The 19971-nt window shown below is 45.3% G+C and overlaps 3 protein-coding genes across 5 annotated transcripts; 2 read left to right on the forward strand and 1 right to left on the reverse strand.

Moving 5' to 3' along the window:
• Positions 1-6096: 6096 nt before the first annotated feature.
• On the reverse strand, positions 6097-13129 carry LOC125546495 (rust resistance kinase Lr10-like). Of its 2 annotated transcripts, XM_087545905.1 has the most exons (5): positions 12872-13129; positions 12533-12772; positions 8098-8773; positions 7785-7963; positions 6097-7436 (listed from the first exon to the last, which is right to left on the reverse strand). In XM_087545905.1, the coding sequence occupies exons 3-5, from the start codon at positions 8490-8492 to the stop codon at positions 6310-6312; spliced, it is 1701 nt and encodes a 566-aa protein (XP_087402031.1). In that variant the 5' UTR covers positions 8493-8773; positions 12533-12772; positions 12872-13129; the 3' UTR covers positions 6097-6309. The 2 variants fall into 2 exon arrangements, with proteins under 2 accessions (XP_087402031.1, XP_087402030.1); XM_087545904.1 differs by lacking the exons at positions 12533-12772; positions 12872-13129 and having other exon boundaries at positions 8098-8993.
• On the forward strand, positions 9244-12526 carry LOC147977702 (rust resistance kinase Lr10-like). 2 transcript variants are annotated; one of them, XM_087545907.1, is made up of 4 exons: positions 9367-9527; positions 9952-10156; positions 11009-11032; positions 11207-12526. In XM_087545907.1, the coding sequence occupies exons 1-4, from the start codon at positions 9501-9503 to the stop codon at positions 12277-12279; spliced, it is 1329 nt and encodes a 442-aa protein (XP_087402033.1). In that variant the 5' UTR covers positions 9367-9500; the 3' UTR covers positions 12280-12526. The 2 variants fall into 2 exon arrangements, with proteins under 2 accessions (XP_087402032.1, XP_087402033.1); XM_087545906.1 differs by having other exon boundaries at positions 9244-10156.
• Positions 13130-15659: 2530 nt separating the features above from the next.
• LOC147977703 (uncharacterized) lies at positions 15660-18622 on the forward strand. Its single transcript, XM_087514507.1, has 2 exons — positions 15660-17094; positions 17951-18622. Exons 1-2 carry the CDS (start codon positions 15660-15662, stop codon positions 17995-17997), a joined length of 1482 nt encoding a protein of 493 aa, XP_087370633.1. The 3' UTR covers positions 17998-18622.
• The last annotated feature ends 1349 nt before the right edge of the window (positions 18623-19971 follow it).

Consider the following 19971-nt stretch of genomic DNA (forward strand, 5'->3'; position numbering starts at 1 on the left):
TTTAGCTTGGTTTTAAGAGGCCAAAACTAACCGCCATCATTTGACGGTTGTAATCATCGTTTGCCTTCACTCGTTGCAAGTACTCCCGCACCTCAAGATTCCTATGCTCGACAAAGGCCTTATATGCCTACAAAATTTAGGTTGTTTCTAAGTGGGCAATGCTGAAAATAAACTGAGAAAGTTAGAGAGAAAGAAGACAAGGGGGAAGTACTTACAACATGCTGGCAGGCTAAGGGACGCTGCGAACTCCCCGTACTCTCTAACAGGCTCGGGTTGGTAGCCCGAAGCCGTGTGTACCAGACCGAAGGAGTGATCAAGCCATCGAAACACGGGTACCGGCCATGGGACTTCGGCTGGATGGCCACCACCGCCGTGTCGTCTATCTGAGACTGGACGACGTCACGAGCATCCGGACCAGGCGGACGCAACCTCCGAAACTACTGAGTGTAAGACTCCAGGTGCTCCTCGGTCTTGCCGTGGTATTGGCTCTCGCCGGCCTTGCGATCACTCCGCTCATGGGCCATCTTTCACGACTCCATGTCTGAGAGCGGCCTTTTCAACTTGTCCTCCTGCAACGTCAAACAGAAGTTAGCCATACATAAGAACATGACGGTAAAAAGAAGAACAAAAATACATCATGCATATAGATATACCTTCATGGCCTTGAAGCCCAGTGGTTCCTGTTTCCTTGGCCGCGTGTCCCGTCTTTTCCACGGTTAGCCCGACCCTTGCAGCTCTTGGCAGCAAACTCTGCATTGTCGCTAAGCCACCTATCCACCAAAATCGCTCATCTGTCATCCTTTGCATAGCACCAAGGAGGAATAACCTATGCAAATTTTGGAAGCATGACATGTGAGCACGAAACAATTAAATAGACTGCTTATATGTTGGAATGAAAAGTCAGTAATAGTTACCCTCATGAACTGCTCCCTGTTCAAGGTAAGTCGTTGCTTCCGCAGTTCAGTTTTGCTCATCTTTTGATGAAGGTAGTAGTGCGAGACGACAACCCAGCACACCTCGGACTGCAACTGACGAGCTTTCTTCTTCGCAGCCGCCAGCAAGACCACGTCAGCTCTGGCCTTGTGCTCGTCAAGAACTCTATAGAGTTCCTGCAATCATGCATAAAACCAAAAGCAAACAAGGCATGAGTTGAGTGATTCAATGATAAACTATGAACGAGACTGAAGACAAGTGATTCAGAAGAGAACTTACCCAAAATTTGGTGATCACGACCTTAGCGGCCGTCCCGTACTCCGCGTGGCTGGAAGCCTCGTAGTGGGCCCAACCCGTGGCCAAAACCCACAGCTCTGAGTCCCTGTCCAGCCGCGGGCAGAATAGGCCCGGCCAAAACTCCTTCAACAGGACAGTGATAAGGCCGTTCAGTTTACGGCCCTTTCCGTGAAGGATCCAGTTCCCGCAAAAGAATCAAAGAATTGGCATGTGTAAAATAAGAAAATGTTATCATGTGTTGAAAATATGATTGAGAGGCACTTACTCTATCCCCGCAGGTTCAATGAGCCACTTGTGCGCCTCGATAGAAGGTGGTGTAGGTACTCCGACAATACCACGCAGCCACCCCTTCGGAGCACCCGACGGTAAGTCACCCCACAACTCGGGGTCAAACTCCCCTCCACCACCCTCCTTGCCCTCCTCCTCCTCCTCCTCCTCGCACCCCTCCTCCTCGGCCTCCTCCTCCTCGCCCTCCTCCTCCTCACCATCAGGAACATACTCCTCCTCCTCCTCAGACTCAGAAGGTGCCTCAGTATAGGAGGGCATCGAAGAAGACCCCCCTATTTCGGATAGGGCCCGGAGTTTTTTTGACCAGGGTGCCTCTCCCCCCACCTCCTCCTCCTCTAGGGGCTCTCCCCCACCCCCTCCTCCTTTAGGGTCTCCTCCCCCTACCCCTCGACCTCCCTATGAGGTGTCATCATCGCGTAGCCGGGGAGGGGGGACCTTGTGGGCTCGTCCACTCCGAGTAAGTGATTTGAATTTGTTGAGGAAACAGGCGCCGCTGGACTTGCCCATGATTAGCAAACCTGCATTGACAAGAGAATAAACAATTAGTAAGGATATCAAATAAACAAGCATATAGAAAAGAACATTAATAATAGAAGAGCACATTAAGCATACATAAAAGAACATTAATAACAGAAGAGCAGATTAAGCATACTATTGTAATCTAACTCAAAACATTTTTTTCCTTTCCCTTTTCCTTTGCCCTCGCCCTCGCCCCCGTCTTCGCCTGTGGCATTGGCTTTGGCTTTGCCTTTCCCTTCACCGGCAGGCTTAAGAGCTTTCATCTGAGCAAGCACATCCGCACCAGAAAACGTTGGAATCTTGTTTACTTCATGGACGACTATGCCTTTTGTGAAGTTCTTCTTGTCTTCCCTATCAGGATGGTCTGGAGGGAGGAACTGTCGATTCAGGTCAAAGGCAACATACTTGCCACCCTTCTTCAGCCAAATGAAACGCAAGCCTGCATGCACACTGGGCAAGGCATCTTCCCACTTGTACACCATCCGCAGAATAGGGCATAGCCGGGAAAGTCATGCATGTAATACTGTAGCCAAACTTTCATCAAGAAATTTTTCTGCAGATGCCGGTTGTATGTCAACCTCGGGAAGTACCAAGAATGGTGCAAATCATCCACCGACGGCTGCATAAACACACTCAAATTCTTCCATGGATATTCAGGCCCTGAAATTGTAAGCGACAGGAACATGGTCTTGCGTTGCATTATGGCGCCGGGAGGGAGATTGAGCGGAATAACAAACACGGGCCAGCAGCTGTATCGACATACAATATGGATTGAACCCATCACATGATATAACAATTCTTACATTCCCAGCCTTGGCTGCTTCCTCCGGGTATTCTATATCGAATGACTTTCATGCTTCACCTTCTAATGGATGTACAATTTTATTTGGATAGTACCTTTTCCCTTCCTTGTGCCACTTAATCATTTTGGCAGACTCCTCGGTGATGAAAAGGCGCTGCAATCTTTTTATAAAATCAAGATACTGAACAACCTTCACAGGGATTTTTAGCTGCTGCTTCTAACCCTGCCATCGACCACCTCAATATACCGAGAGGAACCACACTTCCTACAGTAGTTGTCATTCGCATACTCATGCCTAAAAAAAAGGCAATTCTTTGGACAAACATGTATTTTCTCATAATCCTTGGAGAGCGCCTTCATGATTTTCGTCGTAGCGTACATGGTTTTCGGCAGTTCATGGCCCTCAGGGAGGCTATTAGCCCATACTCCTAGAAATGCTTCGAAGCAACCTCGGCTACAGCCGTACTCGGCCTTGACTGCCATCAATTGCGAGATGGCATCCAGCACAGAGAGCTTGGCACCCTCATAAAGAGGTTTCTTTGACGAGGCCAAGATATCCAGAAAGGCCTTTGCGGTTTCCTCCGGCTCCTCCGGTTCATTCGCTGAATGTGACGGAGGTGTCGGCTGTGCAGCAAAGACATCATCTAGCATGTCTCTAACCCCATCATCCTCATAACGAGCGACGCGTTGTCATATCACCTCCTCTCTACCATGGTCCTGTTGGGCAAAGTTTATCGGCATATGAAAGTTTGGCATAAATCCATGCGTGCGAAGGTGCTTAGTAATTTGGTTGTTTCATATTTTGTAAGTTGAAACCAGTGTATTTCTAGCCAATTTTATTAGCATAATCACCATTCTCATCATTCAACTCCCCCACCCAACAAATATGTGTCAAAAGGCATTTGTTGTCGGTGGTGTTCTGGGAGGTGGAGCTAGTACTATGATATACCTCTTTTTTTAGGGGTTATGAGCTCTTTTTTATTTTGCTGAGCCCATCATGAGTTTGTACTATCTTTTTTTTTCACTTGCTTATTTTTACTGTCTTGTTCATACACTATGTTACATAGGTGCTATTGTAAAATTTCATATTTATCAGTATTGAGTTACTAGTAGATTAACACTTTTGATTTCTCCTGGTGAAGAATGGCTGCTGCAGTTGTTAGTTGTCACCGAGTCTATTGCATCGCATCAATGTGGTCGGTGGTGTCTATATGTTATCTGCAAAAAACTTATCGTAATCTGGGGAATTTCGGCCTATACTTTTTTCTACATGTCTTGCTTTTTTCTACATGCTGCGTGCTTGGCAGCTCATCTCTTGATCCTAGACTTGTATGTTTGTCTGTGCTATTCAGCCGTTGTCTGAGAAGAATTGGCATGGCTGTGCTAACTGAATGCCAGGAAGTTGCTCTAGATTTTTTAGAAATTCTTGATCTGTTTATATGCTAGATCAAATCAGATCTGCACCCATTTGACCAAAACGAACCCTTGTAAGCATGGTTTTTGTCTCGGTCTAGAAGTTATTTCGATGTTTACAGGTCTGAAATAATTGTTGCAGAAATTTGTTTGAGAGATACGGGGCTTTATTTGCCCTGGGAGCGAGGTTGCTGCTGCTGTCCAGTTATTTTGTAGTGGTACATATGAGCCAGAGGACCGTTGTTCTGGCAGCGGCTGCTGAAGATGCGGGTCTGGATAGCAACGAGTCTACAGTCGCACTCGAAATTGGATTATTAGCTGCAGTTCTCTGCTGGGCTTCCAAGTCGTCTCGAGCGAGTTTTATACGACTGAATTTTATTGCCCCCTGAGACTGACTGGTAGTTACTGCTGTCCACTGAATTCCTAGAGAGCTATGACTGAAATTGATATCAGCTGGATTGATTTCTGACTCTGACTGAAATTCCATGTTGCTGCAACGCTTATGACCAAACTTGATTGATTTTTTAACCCTTTTTGAACTTACCCTAAGACTGACGCTGCTACGGATGTCCACTGATTTTGTAATGGAAGGACTCGTCATTTTCGCAGCAGTTTACTTGATGGTAATGATACCGGGCCAGAAATTTCCGCAACAAGTCTATAATCACATCCATGATTCTCTGCTTAAGATGCAGGACACACATGGCAGCAAGTGTACGGTCGTACTCCTAATCGCAAGAACACATACGGCAGGAGGTCGCACTCTTAGCTTGCAGTTTTTTGCTGGACTTCCAAGTCATTTGAATGTTATTTACATGTCTGAAATTATTGCTGTAGAAATTTAAATGACAGAGACAGGACTTTCCTTGCCCTGAGAGCGAGGTGCCCTGGGTGCGAGGTTGCTGCTGCTGTCCAGTTATTTGTAGTGGTTCATATGAGCCAGAGGACTCGTCGTCCTCGCAGCGGCTGTTTACTGCTGAAGATGCGGGACTGGGTGGCAGCGAGTCTACAATCACCCTCGTAATCGCAGGAACACGTATGCAGGAGGTTTCATTCTTGGCTTGTAGTTTTCTGTTGAACTTTGAGGTCATCTGAATGTTTTTTATACGGCTGAAATTACCGCCGATTAATTCGGAATGCGTGTGACAGCAAGAAATCGGCTTAATTTTTCTTGCCCTGAGCTGACGGTGAGGTTGCTGCTGCTGTCCAGTACTCCATATATGCGACACTGGACTGCGGGTCATTGAAATTCCAGAGGTAAGTGCACTGCGACTCTGACTGAAATTCCACAACTCAATTTCTTACCCTGAGGCTGAGGTTGCTACTGCTGTCCACTGATTTGTAATGGTCCAAAGGACTCATAATTTTTGCAGCAATTTACTTGATGAGACACTGACCTGGACTGGGACGGCAAGATGTCTACAATCACATTCATGGTTGTAACAACTTGGCCTTCGAAAAAAGTGTGAACACGGTAGGAGGTTGCATTCGCAGTCGATACGAATTCTTCCCCTTAGCGGTCATCATCGTCTCCATACACTGACAAGAGCAAGAAGAGTAAGTTTGCTACAGGAGGAAGGAAACATACTACAGAAATTTCGATACAAAAGACTGGGGGCTACCATTTACAAAGAATGGGATATGGTTCACACTTACTACAGAAGTTTTGACCTACAAAACACCATTATACATTTCTCTGCATTTACAGAAGTTTTGGCTACACAAGGGTTTAGACAGGAGAGGATGGGGCAACAGAAAAATATCGTCACCAACAGCTGTCGAAAATGGATTTTTCTGCATTTCTTACATCATGTTTTGGTTTGCCTCTGCCTGAATCACCATAATACATTCTGTCAACCTTCATGTATTCATGCCAACAATGTTTTAACAGCAAGTGCAAATAACACTTCAGCTTTCACAAGTTGTTATTCATATATTCGGATAATATGTGTCTTCCAGAAAGATGATTACATTCTAGATTCTACTACCAATTAAGCAGTTGGAGTTATATATCCTCTTTAACTGCTAGATTTTATTACATGTTTCCACATAGAAGTTCATAGGACCCGGGAAACATAAGAATCTGAGATCTCATCCTCCTCCGAGATCTCGGTCAGCTCGGATAACAAAGGGTAAGAATCCGGAACAGCGGTGTGCTCTTCGTCGCAGAAGAATGGCCTGGAAGGCATCTGCAGGCCATCGAAGCCACCTTCCAGCATCTCTATGACCTCGCTCATCGTCGGCCTGTCATTAGACTTCATCTGGATGCACCATAGTCCAACGATACACAGCTTCCTCTCCAACTCATGCATGTCAGCAACGGGAGATATCTCACACACTTCTTGTTCAGTTAGTCTATCATACACCCATGACGGGTAGTATGCTTGGCTCGAGTTCGCTGCATTCGGATCGGCGTTCCTTCTTCCTCCAGCCATCTCCAACAGCAGCATCCCAAAGCTGTAAACATCAGACTTGCTCGATATGACCCCAAAACTCCGAGATATCATCTCAGGAGCTATGTATCCAACAGTTCCCCGTAGAGCTCTCGATGGCACAAAACTCTTGTCCCTTGGGTACAGTTTGGCGAGACCGAAATCAGCAACTTTTGGGACAAAATTGCTGTCTAGAAGGATGTTGTGCGGCTTGATGTCAAAGTGGAGAATCTGCATATCACAACCTCGATGCAAGTAATCAATCCCTCGGGCAATGCCCAAAGCAATCTCATTGAGCTTGTCCCAAGAAAAACTCTTCTCGGCCGAGAAGATGTACTTGTCAAGAGAACCTCGAGGCATGTACTCGTAGACGAGCGCCCTTCTCATTTCATCTGAGCAGAACCCCACAAGACGGACCACATTGATGTGGTGGATCCTGCCGATGGTGGAGACTTCACTGATGAAGTCTTCTCCATTGCAGTTGGAGCTGCCCTCTAGCATCTTGATGGCAACATGAACATTGCCTGGCAGTAGCACGCCCTTGAACACAGAGCCATAGCCACCTTGGCCTAGCTTGTTTCTGAAGTGGCCTGTGATTGCAATGATGTCGGTGTAGACGTATCTCATCGGCCCGATCATTTGTTGCATCCGAAGAAACTTCTCAACTGCATCAATTGTAATCCTTGTTTTCCAATACGTGTATGCAAGGAAGATCAATACAGCCAGGGGCGCCAGCACAAACCTGCATAGTACTACCCAAACAAGTAGGGGTGCCTTAAGTTAGACAACATGTATACTCCCTTTGTTTCATTTTAGTTTGCATATAAAATTTGGTCAAAGTCAAGCTTTGTAAAGTTTGACTAACTTTATATTAAAACATATCAACATTCACGATATGAAATCAATATTATCAAATGGATCCTGAAATGTATTTTCATACTATATATAGTTTTAGTATTGTAGATGTTCGTATTTTTGTTATAAATTTGGTCAAACTTTGTGTAGTTTGACTTCAAATAAATTTATATGCATAGTAAAAAGAAACGGAGAGAGTACAAGATAATAGCTGTGATGATTAAAAAAAGGCAATGCTCACATACCAACAAGGAATTTGGGGATATCAATAGCGGATATTATGGCTCTAACCTCCACATACATGATATGCGTTGTTGATAGTGCATGAGAACCTTTTAAGCATTTTAAGAACTGTAACTCACTCCAGAAGAAAGCACGAATCTGACTCATCATGTTTGCAGGAGATACTTGCTTCCTGAAATCGCTGCAAGTCATCATTGAAAAAAATGATTTAAGAGAGGATGCAATTTTAAGTCGATTATAAAATAAACAGAATTCAAGAGGAAATAGAACCACATGGTTCCCGTCATCACTCCAGAGGTCAGAGGGCAGACTCACCTTGTTGAATTGTGCAGGCATTCTTTGATGATCTTCGAAAGCCTGTCGAGTCTACCATCAACAGGAAAGCTAACAGGAAATCCCTTCCTTGTCAAGTGCATGATATCTGCGTAACTTACATTCTGTAGCTGTTTGTCTCGGATTGACACATTCTGTAGCTGTTTGTCTAGGATTGAGGAACCATCAAAAGGTGTCATGGCTAAGTATCCACAGGAATGCTCAAGATGTAAGATGTCACAATAACCAGCCCAGACATAAACAAATGAATTGTTTGCACTCAGGCAGGCAACAGGCTTGTACCAACTATTTTTCGTTATGGCTCGCGAACAATTAACAAAGCATGCCCAAGGGAATAATTCAACCTCCAAAATGTCGAGGCCATGTGAATCAACCATCCCCTCCGGGTAAGAGTAGCAAGGAAGAAGGCAGCCTCTTTTCGTATCAAAGATAGTGTCGATGGCCCAGAAGGATGAATCATTATAGTTGATGCCAACCACATAGTACTCCGCATTGCCAATGCGGATTTTTGCATGGCTATCGCTGCACTCCAGTTCATAGTACTTAGAACCGCATCCAGGTGGATCACCTCGACGGCGGAATGGATAAGATATGTTTCGGAGATGTCCACACGAGAAATGTGGGCACCCGTCACCTCCCTGGAGATCTGCTACCACAGCTGCAAGCAAAGATAAGAAAGTAAATGCTTGCAAGGTAATGGAACAACAAAGTGCACCAGGGTTAGCCATAGTTGCTTCCCAGATCAATATCCTGGTGGTTACTGAGAAGAGTACAGGTTACTCTTATTTTTCCTGAGGAGGGAATACTATTCACCATAATAAGAAGAAAAACAAGTTTGTAGAGAACGAAAGGAAGATTTTTTTTCTCCCCTGCTCTATCTACCTGGTAATATATAGAGTTCATATTCCCCAGAGATGGCAATTACAGTTATATTAGGATTTCCACAGTGCCCCTTTCCGCACGGCGGGTGTGCCTCTAATTAGGACCTACTTAATGTTCTGGCCCCATTTACTTGGTAAGGGTTCATATTTTCCATAGGTGACAACGACTGTACACTAGTGTTTCCACACAAGTGCCCCCTGACGCAGGGCAGAAGAGCTACTAGTCGAAAGAAATTCCTCTGCACTAAGGCGTACAACTATATATCAGAGCATTACAGAATGACTTGCTACATGTGAAGCTGATTAATCAATAAGCTAGTGCTACTTTTTTATAATTGCTTGCTTTCTTCTCCATTCCTCTTCCTCTAGATTCTGGGTAGAGATATACACCAAGATGGGTAAATTCCTTGTTGCTGCTATCCTGCTATCTCTTGTCTACCATGGAACCGAATTGGCCAGAGCGTGGGATGATAAAGATTTCTTCAGCTACTGTCCACCATCAAAATGCAGCAAACATGGGCCAGAAATCAGGTTTCCTCTCCGACTTGAATCCAGCAATACATCATCATCATGCGGTACACCATGCATAAAGTTAGCATGCTCTGGCCAGGACACCATCCTAGCTCACCCAGGCCTTGGCCGATGCAAGGTGACTGCCATAGATTACAGCAGTGGTGGCATGTATGTCACCCCGCTTGTATACTCTGTATCTCCATGTCTGCTCCAGAAACTCTTCTCCAAAAGCATACCGGTTGATGCTGCCTATGCAGAGAACCAGGGCCCATGTCAGAACATGTTTTTTGAGTACGATGCCATCCTAATATGTTGTACGAGAGAGTTCACGCCAAGGCTCATCGATGTGGCTAGCCCAGTCTCCTGCCTTAGCAACACAACTCACTTTTCATACCTAGTGGATGCTTCCCGACTCATTTATGTTCTTCCATTGGACTGCAAGGCATGCTCAGATGGCGTCGTCTCGATACCCACTTCCTTCGGACCATTCTTCAACGGTTCCCTTAGTTTTGCAGAGATACTGCTTGAATGGACGTATCCAAGGTTTAAGGTAGACACGGGCGGCATCGCTTGCCAAATATGTGAACGGCAAGGGGGACAGTGTGCATTCAGCTTGCAAAGGAATCAAACATTCTGCATGCATCATGGTAATGTTTCTAACTGGCCAAAAGCACAATAAAATTGTACTAACACTGGTTCTGCAGCTTTAGTTTTGAATTTACTCATTCTACAATTCGATGTGTATGAAGATTTGCTGTCACCGGAAATCGTTTGAGTACCCAGCCTTATCAACCACAAAGATTCGCTATCATTAGAAATCATTTCAGTGCCTAGCTTTAGCAATCACATTGAGGGACACAAACGTATCACAAACAGATCTCATAGAGATAATTAAGTTGAAAGAAATTATGTTTAAATGCTACTGTCTCGCCGTCTACTTATACAGATAATACCACATTGCTACATAATGGACCAAATAAAACACAACCTGCAATTGTGTCCTCTGCAACGGCACAAAATATCAGCACAAAACATAAGCTATAGACAAATACACATACATGAACAAAAAGGTTACTTCTAGTTCTAGATGGTAATTACTATTTAGAACAGCTAGTTGTTGGTTGCATTTGATTCTATTGTAGAACCTTGAGAAGTTTTAGTATTAAAGCAACATGTACAACATGTTTGTACCAAACTCTTCACTTTTAGTATTAAGATAAACAATTGTGCTGTATTTTCGAAAACAAAATGCCATGACGAATGAATCTGTCCGACATTTGATGATCTCTTACAAAAGGCAAAATAATTGTATAGATGTGCCTCAAAAATGTAAAACTGTATTGTATCCCACTAGGGAGCAGTGTATTGCTGTGGGTAGACAACAGTCCTTCAAAAATATTTTGTCAAATGTATGTATTGACAACTTATTCAAGAAGTATCCTTTGTTTTTGTTCACTAAACTATTATCCATATCTGATTCTCCTCTTCTGTATTTGCAGGTTCGCATATCAAAGTCATTGCAGGTATAGTTACAACCCATGTCATTCTACACTTCACATGACGAAAAACATGAAAGAAACAAATCTAACCACATTATACATAAAATTCTTCAAATTGGTCATTAGTCTCTTACATTCTCTTATACCTATGACAATCACCATATCAATATGCTTATTTCCTGTTCTCTGTTTATTCAGCAACATCATCGGTGGCCGCAATTGTTGTTCTTTTGTTGACAGTGGCCACTGCACTTTATCTTTCATTGAAGACAAGATATAATGAAGAGATACATTTGAAGGTCGAAATGTTTCTCAAAACATATGGCACGTCAAAACCCACAAGGTACACTTTCTCTGAAGTTAAAAAGATTGCAATACGGTTTAAGGAAAAGGTAGGGCAAGGAGGATTTGGAAGCGTATATAAAGGCGGGCTACCAAATGGAGTGCCTGTGGCAGTCAAGATGCTAGAGAGCTCTACAGGTGAGGGAGAGGAATTCATCAATGAAGTTGCAACCATTGGACTGATCCACCATGCAAATATCGTCCGTCTCTTGGGCTTTTGCTCCGAAGGAAGAAGACGGGCTCTGATTTATGAATTCATGCCTAACGAGTCTCTGGAGAAATACATATTTCCACAAGTTTCTAATACTTCTCGACAACCCCTAGCAACCAACAAAATGCTAGATATTGCTTTAGGCATTGCCCGAGGAATGGAATACCTTCATCAAGGGTGCAACCAGCGCATTCTCCACTTTGACATCAAGCCACACAACATATTGCTGGACTACAACTTCAACCCGAAGATCTCAGACTTTGGCCTTGCCAAGCTATGTGCAAGGGACCAGAGCATCGTTACCTTAACTGCAGCAAGAGGCACCATGGGATACATTGCACCAGAGCTATACTCTCGAAACTTTGGAGGGGTGTCTTACAAGTCAGACGTGTACAGTTTCGGCATGCTGGTGTTGGAAATGGTGAGCGGACGGAGGAACTCAGACCCAAGTGTTGAGTACCAGGACGAGGTATATCTCCCGGAGTGGGTATACGAGAGAGTAATTAGTGGGCATGAATGGGAGCTTACTTTGGAAATGACAGCAGAAGACAAAGAAAAGATGAGGCAGCTGACCGTTGTGGCCCTGTGGTGCATCCAGTGGAACCCGAAGAATCGGCCATCAATGACAAAGGTGGTAAACATGTTAACGGGGAGGTTGCACAACCTGCAGATTCCCCCTAAGCCCTTTGTATCGTCTGAAAATCATCCTAGAACATAAAGCACCGAGAACATGCTGCCATGATTTGGTACATATTGCAGACATGCACTTAGTCCATGTGTTGCACCGCAATGCATAGCACAAGGATGCAGTATATTTCCATCTTTCCACTATTAGCACCTGATTGTATGAATAATCGTCCGTCGCCATGCAATATAATAGTACTACTAGGTATATGCAAGACCATATGAGAATCAAATTTAATTTTAATTGGACTGCATAACAGTTAACAATACAATGGTTCGTTGCTTACATTGTTGTCATGTTCCGCTGATTTATCTTCAACTTGAGTACTTCCTGCAGTGCATTGCTCCTCACATGGAGCTTTATTCTGCGGTTCCAGGCTTCAGTATTTTCTACAGTGCATTCCACATCAGTACTAGTGTTTCCTGCTGTGATTCCGATAGCAGTAGCAGCCATTTCCTTCTCCAAATCACAATACAGAGATCCTGTAACTGATACAGAGATGCGCAGATCCCCTGCTTATATTCGACTGTAGAAAAAAAAAGAAGAGAATCCTGTAACTAATCATGTCGCTGCACCAGTTACAACTACCAAAAACAAAGGGAGAGCATACAAGGGGATTACTCACCATGGCATGGCATGGCAGACAGCTCCCTCGCCAGAGCAGAGGATTGGAGGCGCTTCGCTGATACGCGAGGGAGGCGGCGAATTCGAGCGGTGGTTGCGCGAGTGCGACGGCCGAAAGCGAGCATGGATGACGACGGCGCGGAAGCACGCCGGCAGCTGGCCGCCGGCCGCCGACTAGAGGATCGCTCGCCGCCGTCTTTCCATTTTGTTCGAGAAAAATGATTGGTGGTCTGGTGGATAAGCCAGAGTTGGACTTTTGGGTCGGGCTGTCCTGCAAAAATGATTGGCAACCGGGATTTTCTAATGAAATGGGCCATGAAACAACCAAGGGCGGAGTCCAGATTGCTGGGCTCTTCTCTTGCACCGCCGCTCGTCCGAGAAATTGTACGGTTGGCTCCAATTCAACGTTCGTATTATCCCTAAAATATATTTAAAAAAAATCTACATTCTTAGTGTCCAACACATCAAAAAGAAAAAGCGTTCGTAGTGATGAGGAGTCGGACAGACACTAGTATGATCAATAACTTATCTTTGTATATATAGTTCAGGAAATTACTTGGAAATTCCCTGACAAATAAAATATGATCTATTAATAGAATGCAAACAAATATTGTTAAACATAAGTAAACATATTTGTGAAAAGCTGAAAAATGTTCATATATGTAATAAAATGTTCATCTCATGTTGGAGCCTATGCCAGTGTTTGTGGCGGCCCATTGACGGGCAACACTGCTTTGCCGGTATTAGAATAAGTTTGATTAGAATAAGACACACACGTATTTTGCATGTATTAGACTTCAATGTTACAATAGTCTTACACTTTCCTAAGAAAATATGACATTTATCAAACTTATGTTATGTTTCCACGTTGCTACAAAATTTTATCACTGCTTAATTACTGCTGCTATATAAATAAGTACTCTCTTTGTAAACCAGTATAAAACCTTTTAGATCACTAATAGAGAATACTTTTGTCCCTGGTTGAAGAAAGAAGAAAAGAAAGGCTAACAATGCTGCACTGCATAGTCTGAGCTCTGACGAAACAAAATCAAATTGTATGTATGTCTCCATTGTTCACTCTTTTTTTTCGAGAGTCCTTTTTTAGGGGATTTATCATGCACTTGGTGGGTCGGTCAGGGGCAGGGCCCAACCCAACCCACTGCTGCTGCAGACAGAAAGTCTACTCCCCGCTACCACATGCGGTCCTGAGAGCAACTAGTTAACGAGTGCTTCTTCGGGAGCCTCGCAACGATCAGCACCACTTGGCGCGCTCTCAGTCATTTGTCATGTGTCATGTTCTGGACGCTCCCTCCGGATTTTGTTTTTTTATTTTTCCGCACGCGTTTTCGGCTTTTTAAACGGTTTTTTTTTTGGTTTTTTTGACGTTTTGGTTTTCCCCCGGTCTTTCTTAGCTTTTCGATTAAAAAATTCAAAAAAAAAATCCCGCGAAAAACACGTTTTTTACCTTTCGCGAAAGTCACGATTTTTTTCCTCGAGAGTCACGGCCGTGCCTTTCGGAAACCAAAAAAAACATGTTTTTTGTTTTTTTTCTTTCACAAGAGTCACGGTTGTGCTTTCGCGAGGGTCACGGTTGTGCCTCTCGGAAAGGGAAAAACAAAACGAGTTTTCTGTTTTTTTTCTTTCGCGAGAGTCACGGTTTTGCTTCCGCGAGAGGCACGGTTGTGCTTTCGCGAGAGTCACGGCCGTGCCTCTCAGAAAGGAAAAAAAATGCATTTTCTCTTTTTTTTTCTTTCGCGAGAGTCATGGTTTTGCTTCCGCGAGAGGCACGGTTGTGCTTTCGCGAGAGTCATGGCCGTGCCTCTCAGAAAGGAAAAAAAATGCATTTTCTGTTTTTTTCTTTCGCGAGAGTCATGGTTTTGCTTCCGCGAGAGGCACGGTTGTGCTTTCGGGAGAGTCAAGGCCGTGCCTCTCAGAAAGGAAAAAAAATGCATTTTCTGTTTTTTTTTCTTTCGCGAGAGTCACGGTTTTGCATCCGCGAGAGGCATGGTTGTGCTTTCGGGAGAGTCAAGGCCGTGCCTCTCGGAAACGAAAAAAAACCGCATTCTCTGTTTCTTTTTCCTTCCACCAGAGTCACGGTTTTGCTTTCACGAGAGGCACGGGTGTGATTTCGTGAGAGGCACGGGCGTGCCTCTTTCGGAAATTGAAAAAAACCGTGCTCCCGATTTCGGTTTTTTCGCCCAGTTTTTTGTCGTCCGGTTTTTTTCTTGAAAAAAAAAGTTTGTCAAAACCTATCAACATGGGATCTAGTTTTAAAGATCTCGACGCGAGGAATCCAATGGTGAAAACGGTTCAAGATTTGAATGCATGGTTTAAAAGATAAAACGCTTTGAATAAATGGATCTACGAAAAAAAGGAAAACTCCCAGGTTGCGACAAGTGACCCATATGCAGCGTGCCATTTGTCACGATCTAGGAAAGTGGAGTGTTCTTTGCAACGAGTATTCTTTTTAGACTAGCCACAATGGATAGTAACGTACACTAGTAACATACACATATCCCTAGACTATGTTACTATCTTCATAGTGGGTAGTAACTTAAGTGTGGTAACATGCAAAGATTCATTTATTAGGTTATAGACTCATATTGCATTGGGACATGTGATGTTACAGTAACTAGCTAAGTTACTACAATTACCTCTCTCTTCATTAACTCATTGTCACATAAGTAAATTTGTTAAGTTGGACTTAATATTACCGCTGAAGTTACTCCCACGATGGCTAGTCTTAATTAGTGATTTCGTGCGGTCCTTCTTCCCCTAAAAAATATCTCATGCGTTCCTTCTTCCTCTCGCCAGAGCCAGCCAGCGAGCCAGGTCTTCCTCTGGCCGTCTGGCGCCGCCGACATGAGCCACATCCACCCCGGCGAGGGCGCCGCCGGAATGCCCGGCCGTCGCCGCAGCGCGCGTCTCCGTTCCCAGATCCACGCGAGCGAGGTACACGCCCGCCCAATGGGGATGGCGCCGGGGTGGCCAGCCACCGCCGCAGCAGTAAGCGCCGAAGCATCCAGATCCAGGCGAGAGAGGGGGCCGACCGACTCACCCGCGGCAGCGGCGGCAAGCGTCTCCGTCCCCAGATCCAGGTCAGCGAGGAGGGCAACGGCACCTCGCCGGAGCCGCCTGCCTCCCTGCCGGACAACCAAGATATGCTCTGGGAGATCTTCCTCCGCCTCCCGCTGGACCTATGCTCGCTCCCCCGCGCCTCCGCCGTCTGCAAGCAGTGGAGAGGCATCCTCGTCGACCCCAAGTTCCTCCGCCGGTTCTACGCGCACCACGGCAAGCCGCCCCTCCTCGGCTTCTTCCAGGGCGGCGGGCAACAGGTCATGTTCAGGCCCGTCGTCGCACCTCCGGACAGCATCCCCCCTGGGCGCTTCTCCCTTGGACGCTACAGTGAACACAAGGTGCTCGATTGCCGCCACGGCCGCGTCCTCGTCAAAGACTGGGTTCTGGAAGAGCTCGTCGTGTGTGATCCTATCAGCCACAAGCAGCACCGCGTGTCCATTCCGCCCGAGTTCAACAAAGCCTACCTCAAGGCGGCAGTGGTCTGCGCTGCCAGAGACCAGAACCATGTACACGGCGCGTGCCATTCAAGCCCCTTCAAGCTGGTCTTCGTGTACACTCGCTACATGCAGGATTATCGACAACTCGTCGCCCGAGTTTACTCCTCTGAGACTGACACATGGGGCAATTCCATCTCGACAGAGGCTTCAGATGATACTCTATTTGGTCACAGAACTAGCACCCTTATAGGTAATGCCCTGTACTGGTCGGCTAAGCATAAGGGAAATGACATACTTGAGTTTGATTTGCGCAAGCAGAGCCTTACCGTGATCAAGGGGCCTCGTGGTATGAATATGAATGATTTCGACAACTTTCATATCATTGAGGAACAAGATGGTGCTGTTGGTCTTGTCGCCTTGTCTTGCCTTAAGCTTCAAATGTGGCAGAGGAAGGTTGATTGTCAGGGTGTTGCCAAATGGTTGTTGCGGAAAACCGTTTCAGTGCGTGAACTTCTGAAGATCCCTCCTCATACTGCAGCAAGGAATGAATGGCTCAAAGTGGTGGGGTATGATGAGGATACCGATGTAATCTTTTTAGCTAGGCACGACGGTATATATATGGTTCAGCCCAAGTCAATGCAAGCCAGGAAACTAAATGGAACCGGATCTACATATTACTGCTACACTTTCATGAGTTCATATCCACTAGGTAATTGCTCATCCTTGGTCTTTATATCTTAGGAGTAACCCATTCTAATTATGTTCTGTACATGTTTTCTCACATACAGTTATTGTAATTCTTAAATGTCCACATACAACTTGCACTTAGTAAGCAATTTCCTATGATAGAATTTATTTAGTAATTGCACCTTTGCTAGATGGATGGATTTATCGTCAAGTCACTTCATTATGTGTTATGTTTCAATGTGCTTGTCTTTTCTATTGGAAGATACCAAAATCAAATGTCGAATGATTAACTTAGCTGGCAAGTTTGAGTGCCCAGGCTAGTTATATTCTTTACCTATTATTATTACTATTATTTGTTATGATTTTTTAAATTTAACTCCATAAAAAATTCTGTTGAATTCATACTTTTTGAAATAATTTAGATTTTCTCATTTGTTTATTCATATAGCACATAGAAATAAATTGCATTTCTTCTCTTGGGATCCATTTAGTTAAAACAGAATACCCAATAATACTTTTGTTTCTAGAGTTTGTTGTTGTGGCATAATTATCTGGTTGACAGGACGAGTAAGGAGTTCACATGAGTTTATAGGTCATGTTTTCTTTTCTTACAAGCTAGATTCTCCATTATGAGATAGCTAAGTATACTGTTTGTATGAATATTCCTTGCATTTTACAACATATGTTGTTTCGTTTTATCTGTTGCTACTGTCAAGAGTGACTAATACCACATCTGTAGAAATAAGTTATATAAGTGAATTATTTTGCTCAAGTTATATTTGTCAGCTCATCTTTGTAACTGTCTCATGTTGCCTTCTCTTATCCATTTGTCTTTATTGTGAAACTGTTGTTAATTGCCGGAGTTCTTTTGCTTCTAGGCACAGCCATTACCGGTGGAACTAATGAAGCTGAAATGTTAGGGTGACTGCCTGGTTTGATGTGCTAATATGCTAAAACAGTTCAACTGGTAGGATCTTCTAAATATAGTTTGTGAGATTTGTGCTGTTTGATATTGTCTTTGGATAATATGTATGGCGGTCAATGTGGGTAGCATGCACCCCGAGAATATTGTCCATTTGGCTATAGGGATCCAGTCAACTCGTCGCCCGAGTTTACTCCTCCGAGACTGACACATGGGGCAATTCCATCTCAACAGAGGCTTCACATGGTACTCTATTTGGTTACAGTACTAGCACCCTTATAGGTAATGCCCTGTACTGGCCGGCTAAGCATAAGGGAAACGACATAGTTGAGTTCGATTTGTGCAAGCAGAACCTTACCGTGATCAAGGAGCCTCGTGGTATGAATATGAATGATTTCGACAACTTCCATATCATTGAGGAATAGGATGGCGCTTTTGGTCTTGCCGCCTTATCCCACCTTAAGCTTCAAATGTGGCAGAGAAAGGTCAATTGTCGAGGTGTTGCCATATGGTCGTTGCGGAAGACTGTTTCATTGCGTAAACTTCTTAAGATCCCTCGGACAGTGGGATGGAATGAATGGCTCAAATTGGTGGGGTATGATGAGGATACCAGTGTAATCTTCTTAACTTGGCACGATGTTGTATGTATGGTTCAGCTGAAGTCAATGCAAGCCAGGAGACTTAATGTAGCTGGTTTTACATATTATTGCTATTCTTTCACGAGTTTCTATCCACTAGGTGATTGCTCATCCTTATTCTTTATATCTTAGGAGTAAGAGCATCTCCGGCCGTTCAGCCCCCCAAGACACCGAAAAAGAGCGGCCTGGGGGCAAGCCAGCGCTAGATCGCCCCCTGGGGCTCGGTTTGCTCCCAGTCACGCGCCCGTGGTCGCTGCGTGTTTGGCGAAGTTCGTTTCAAATTTTTGCAAACTCGGTGAAGTTCGGTCAATTTTCGACGAAATTTGTACAAAAACTTAAAAACATCCATGAACTAACTTAAAAACGAACTAAAAGCCTCTGCCGGCACCGTCGCCGCCGCCGTCTACATGCCGAGAAGCCCGTAGAAGCCGGTGTAGTCGCCGTCGTCGTCGTCGTCGTCGCCGCCGCGCGCCACACCTGCGTGCCTGCTGCATCCCTCGCCGGGGTCGCCGATAGCGGTTGACGGCCCGGCCTCGCCCTCGCCCTCGCCCTCGTCGTTGATGTCGATGATGATAACGCCGCCCTCCTCAGCGACACGGCGACGCTCCTCGGCGCGGCTATGTGCCTGGGTCTCCAGGTACGCCCGACACTGGCGGCGCACCTGCTCGCGGATGTAGTCCTCCCTCGCCCATTTGAGGGCGGACTCGTCGTCAAGGGCCACCATGCGGGCGTGCTCCGGCTTCACGGGGAGCACGTCCGGCTCGGGCTTCGGCCAGACCAGGTGGAGGGAGCGCCTCGTCGGTGCAATCGCAGGCGAGGGCTCGTTGATGACGACGGCGCTGCTGCGAGCACGACGCCCGAGCGGTGTCTCCTCCGGCTCGGGCTTGTTAGAGCTGATCGCCAGCTCCTCTTCTTCTTCCTCTAGCTACCTCTCAAAGTTCACGGAAGAACAAAAGAACACAGATATTTGGTGGCCGCTGTATCACACAGCCGACCCTTTTCTCTTCTCTGTATTTCTCTCCTGAAAGCAAATATGCATACAAGTGCTTAAGTAGACTCACGCTCACGTAGCCGGGCCACACACTCACCCACTAACTGCATGCACGCACCCACGCACATCACTAACTAATGACTTGATCTTCTCCTAGAATCACTCTAGGAACCACACGACCCGGCCACTCATGCAGCAGCAGCTAACAACCTCGGACATGCATACACAGCAGCCTCTCGCCACCGTTCGGTAACTCGACATGCGCCATATCTCACGGCGCCTCGCATCTCACCTCCTGCATGTTCTCCGAGGCTTCACCTGCTACAACTACCTATATGCATGGACAAG

Source organism: Triticum urartu, chromosome 3A (genome assembly GCF_056163025.1).
Source record: "Triticum urartu cultivar PI428250 chromosome 3A, HENAU_Tu73, whole genome shotgun sequence".
NCBI classification, from domain to species: Eukaryota; Viridiplantae; Streptophyta; class Magnoliopsida; order Poales; family Poaceae; genus Triticum; species Triticum urartu.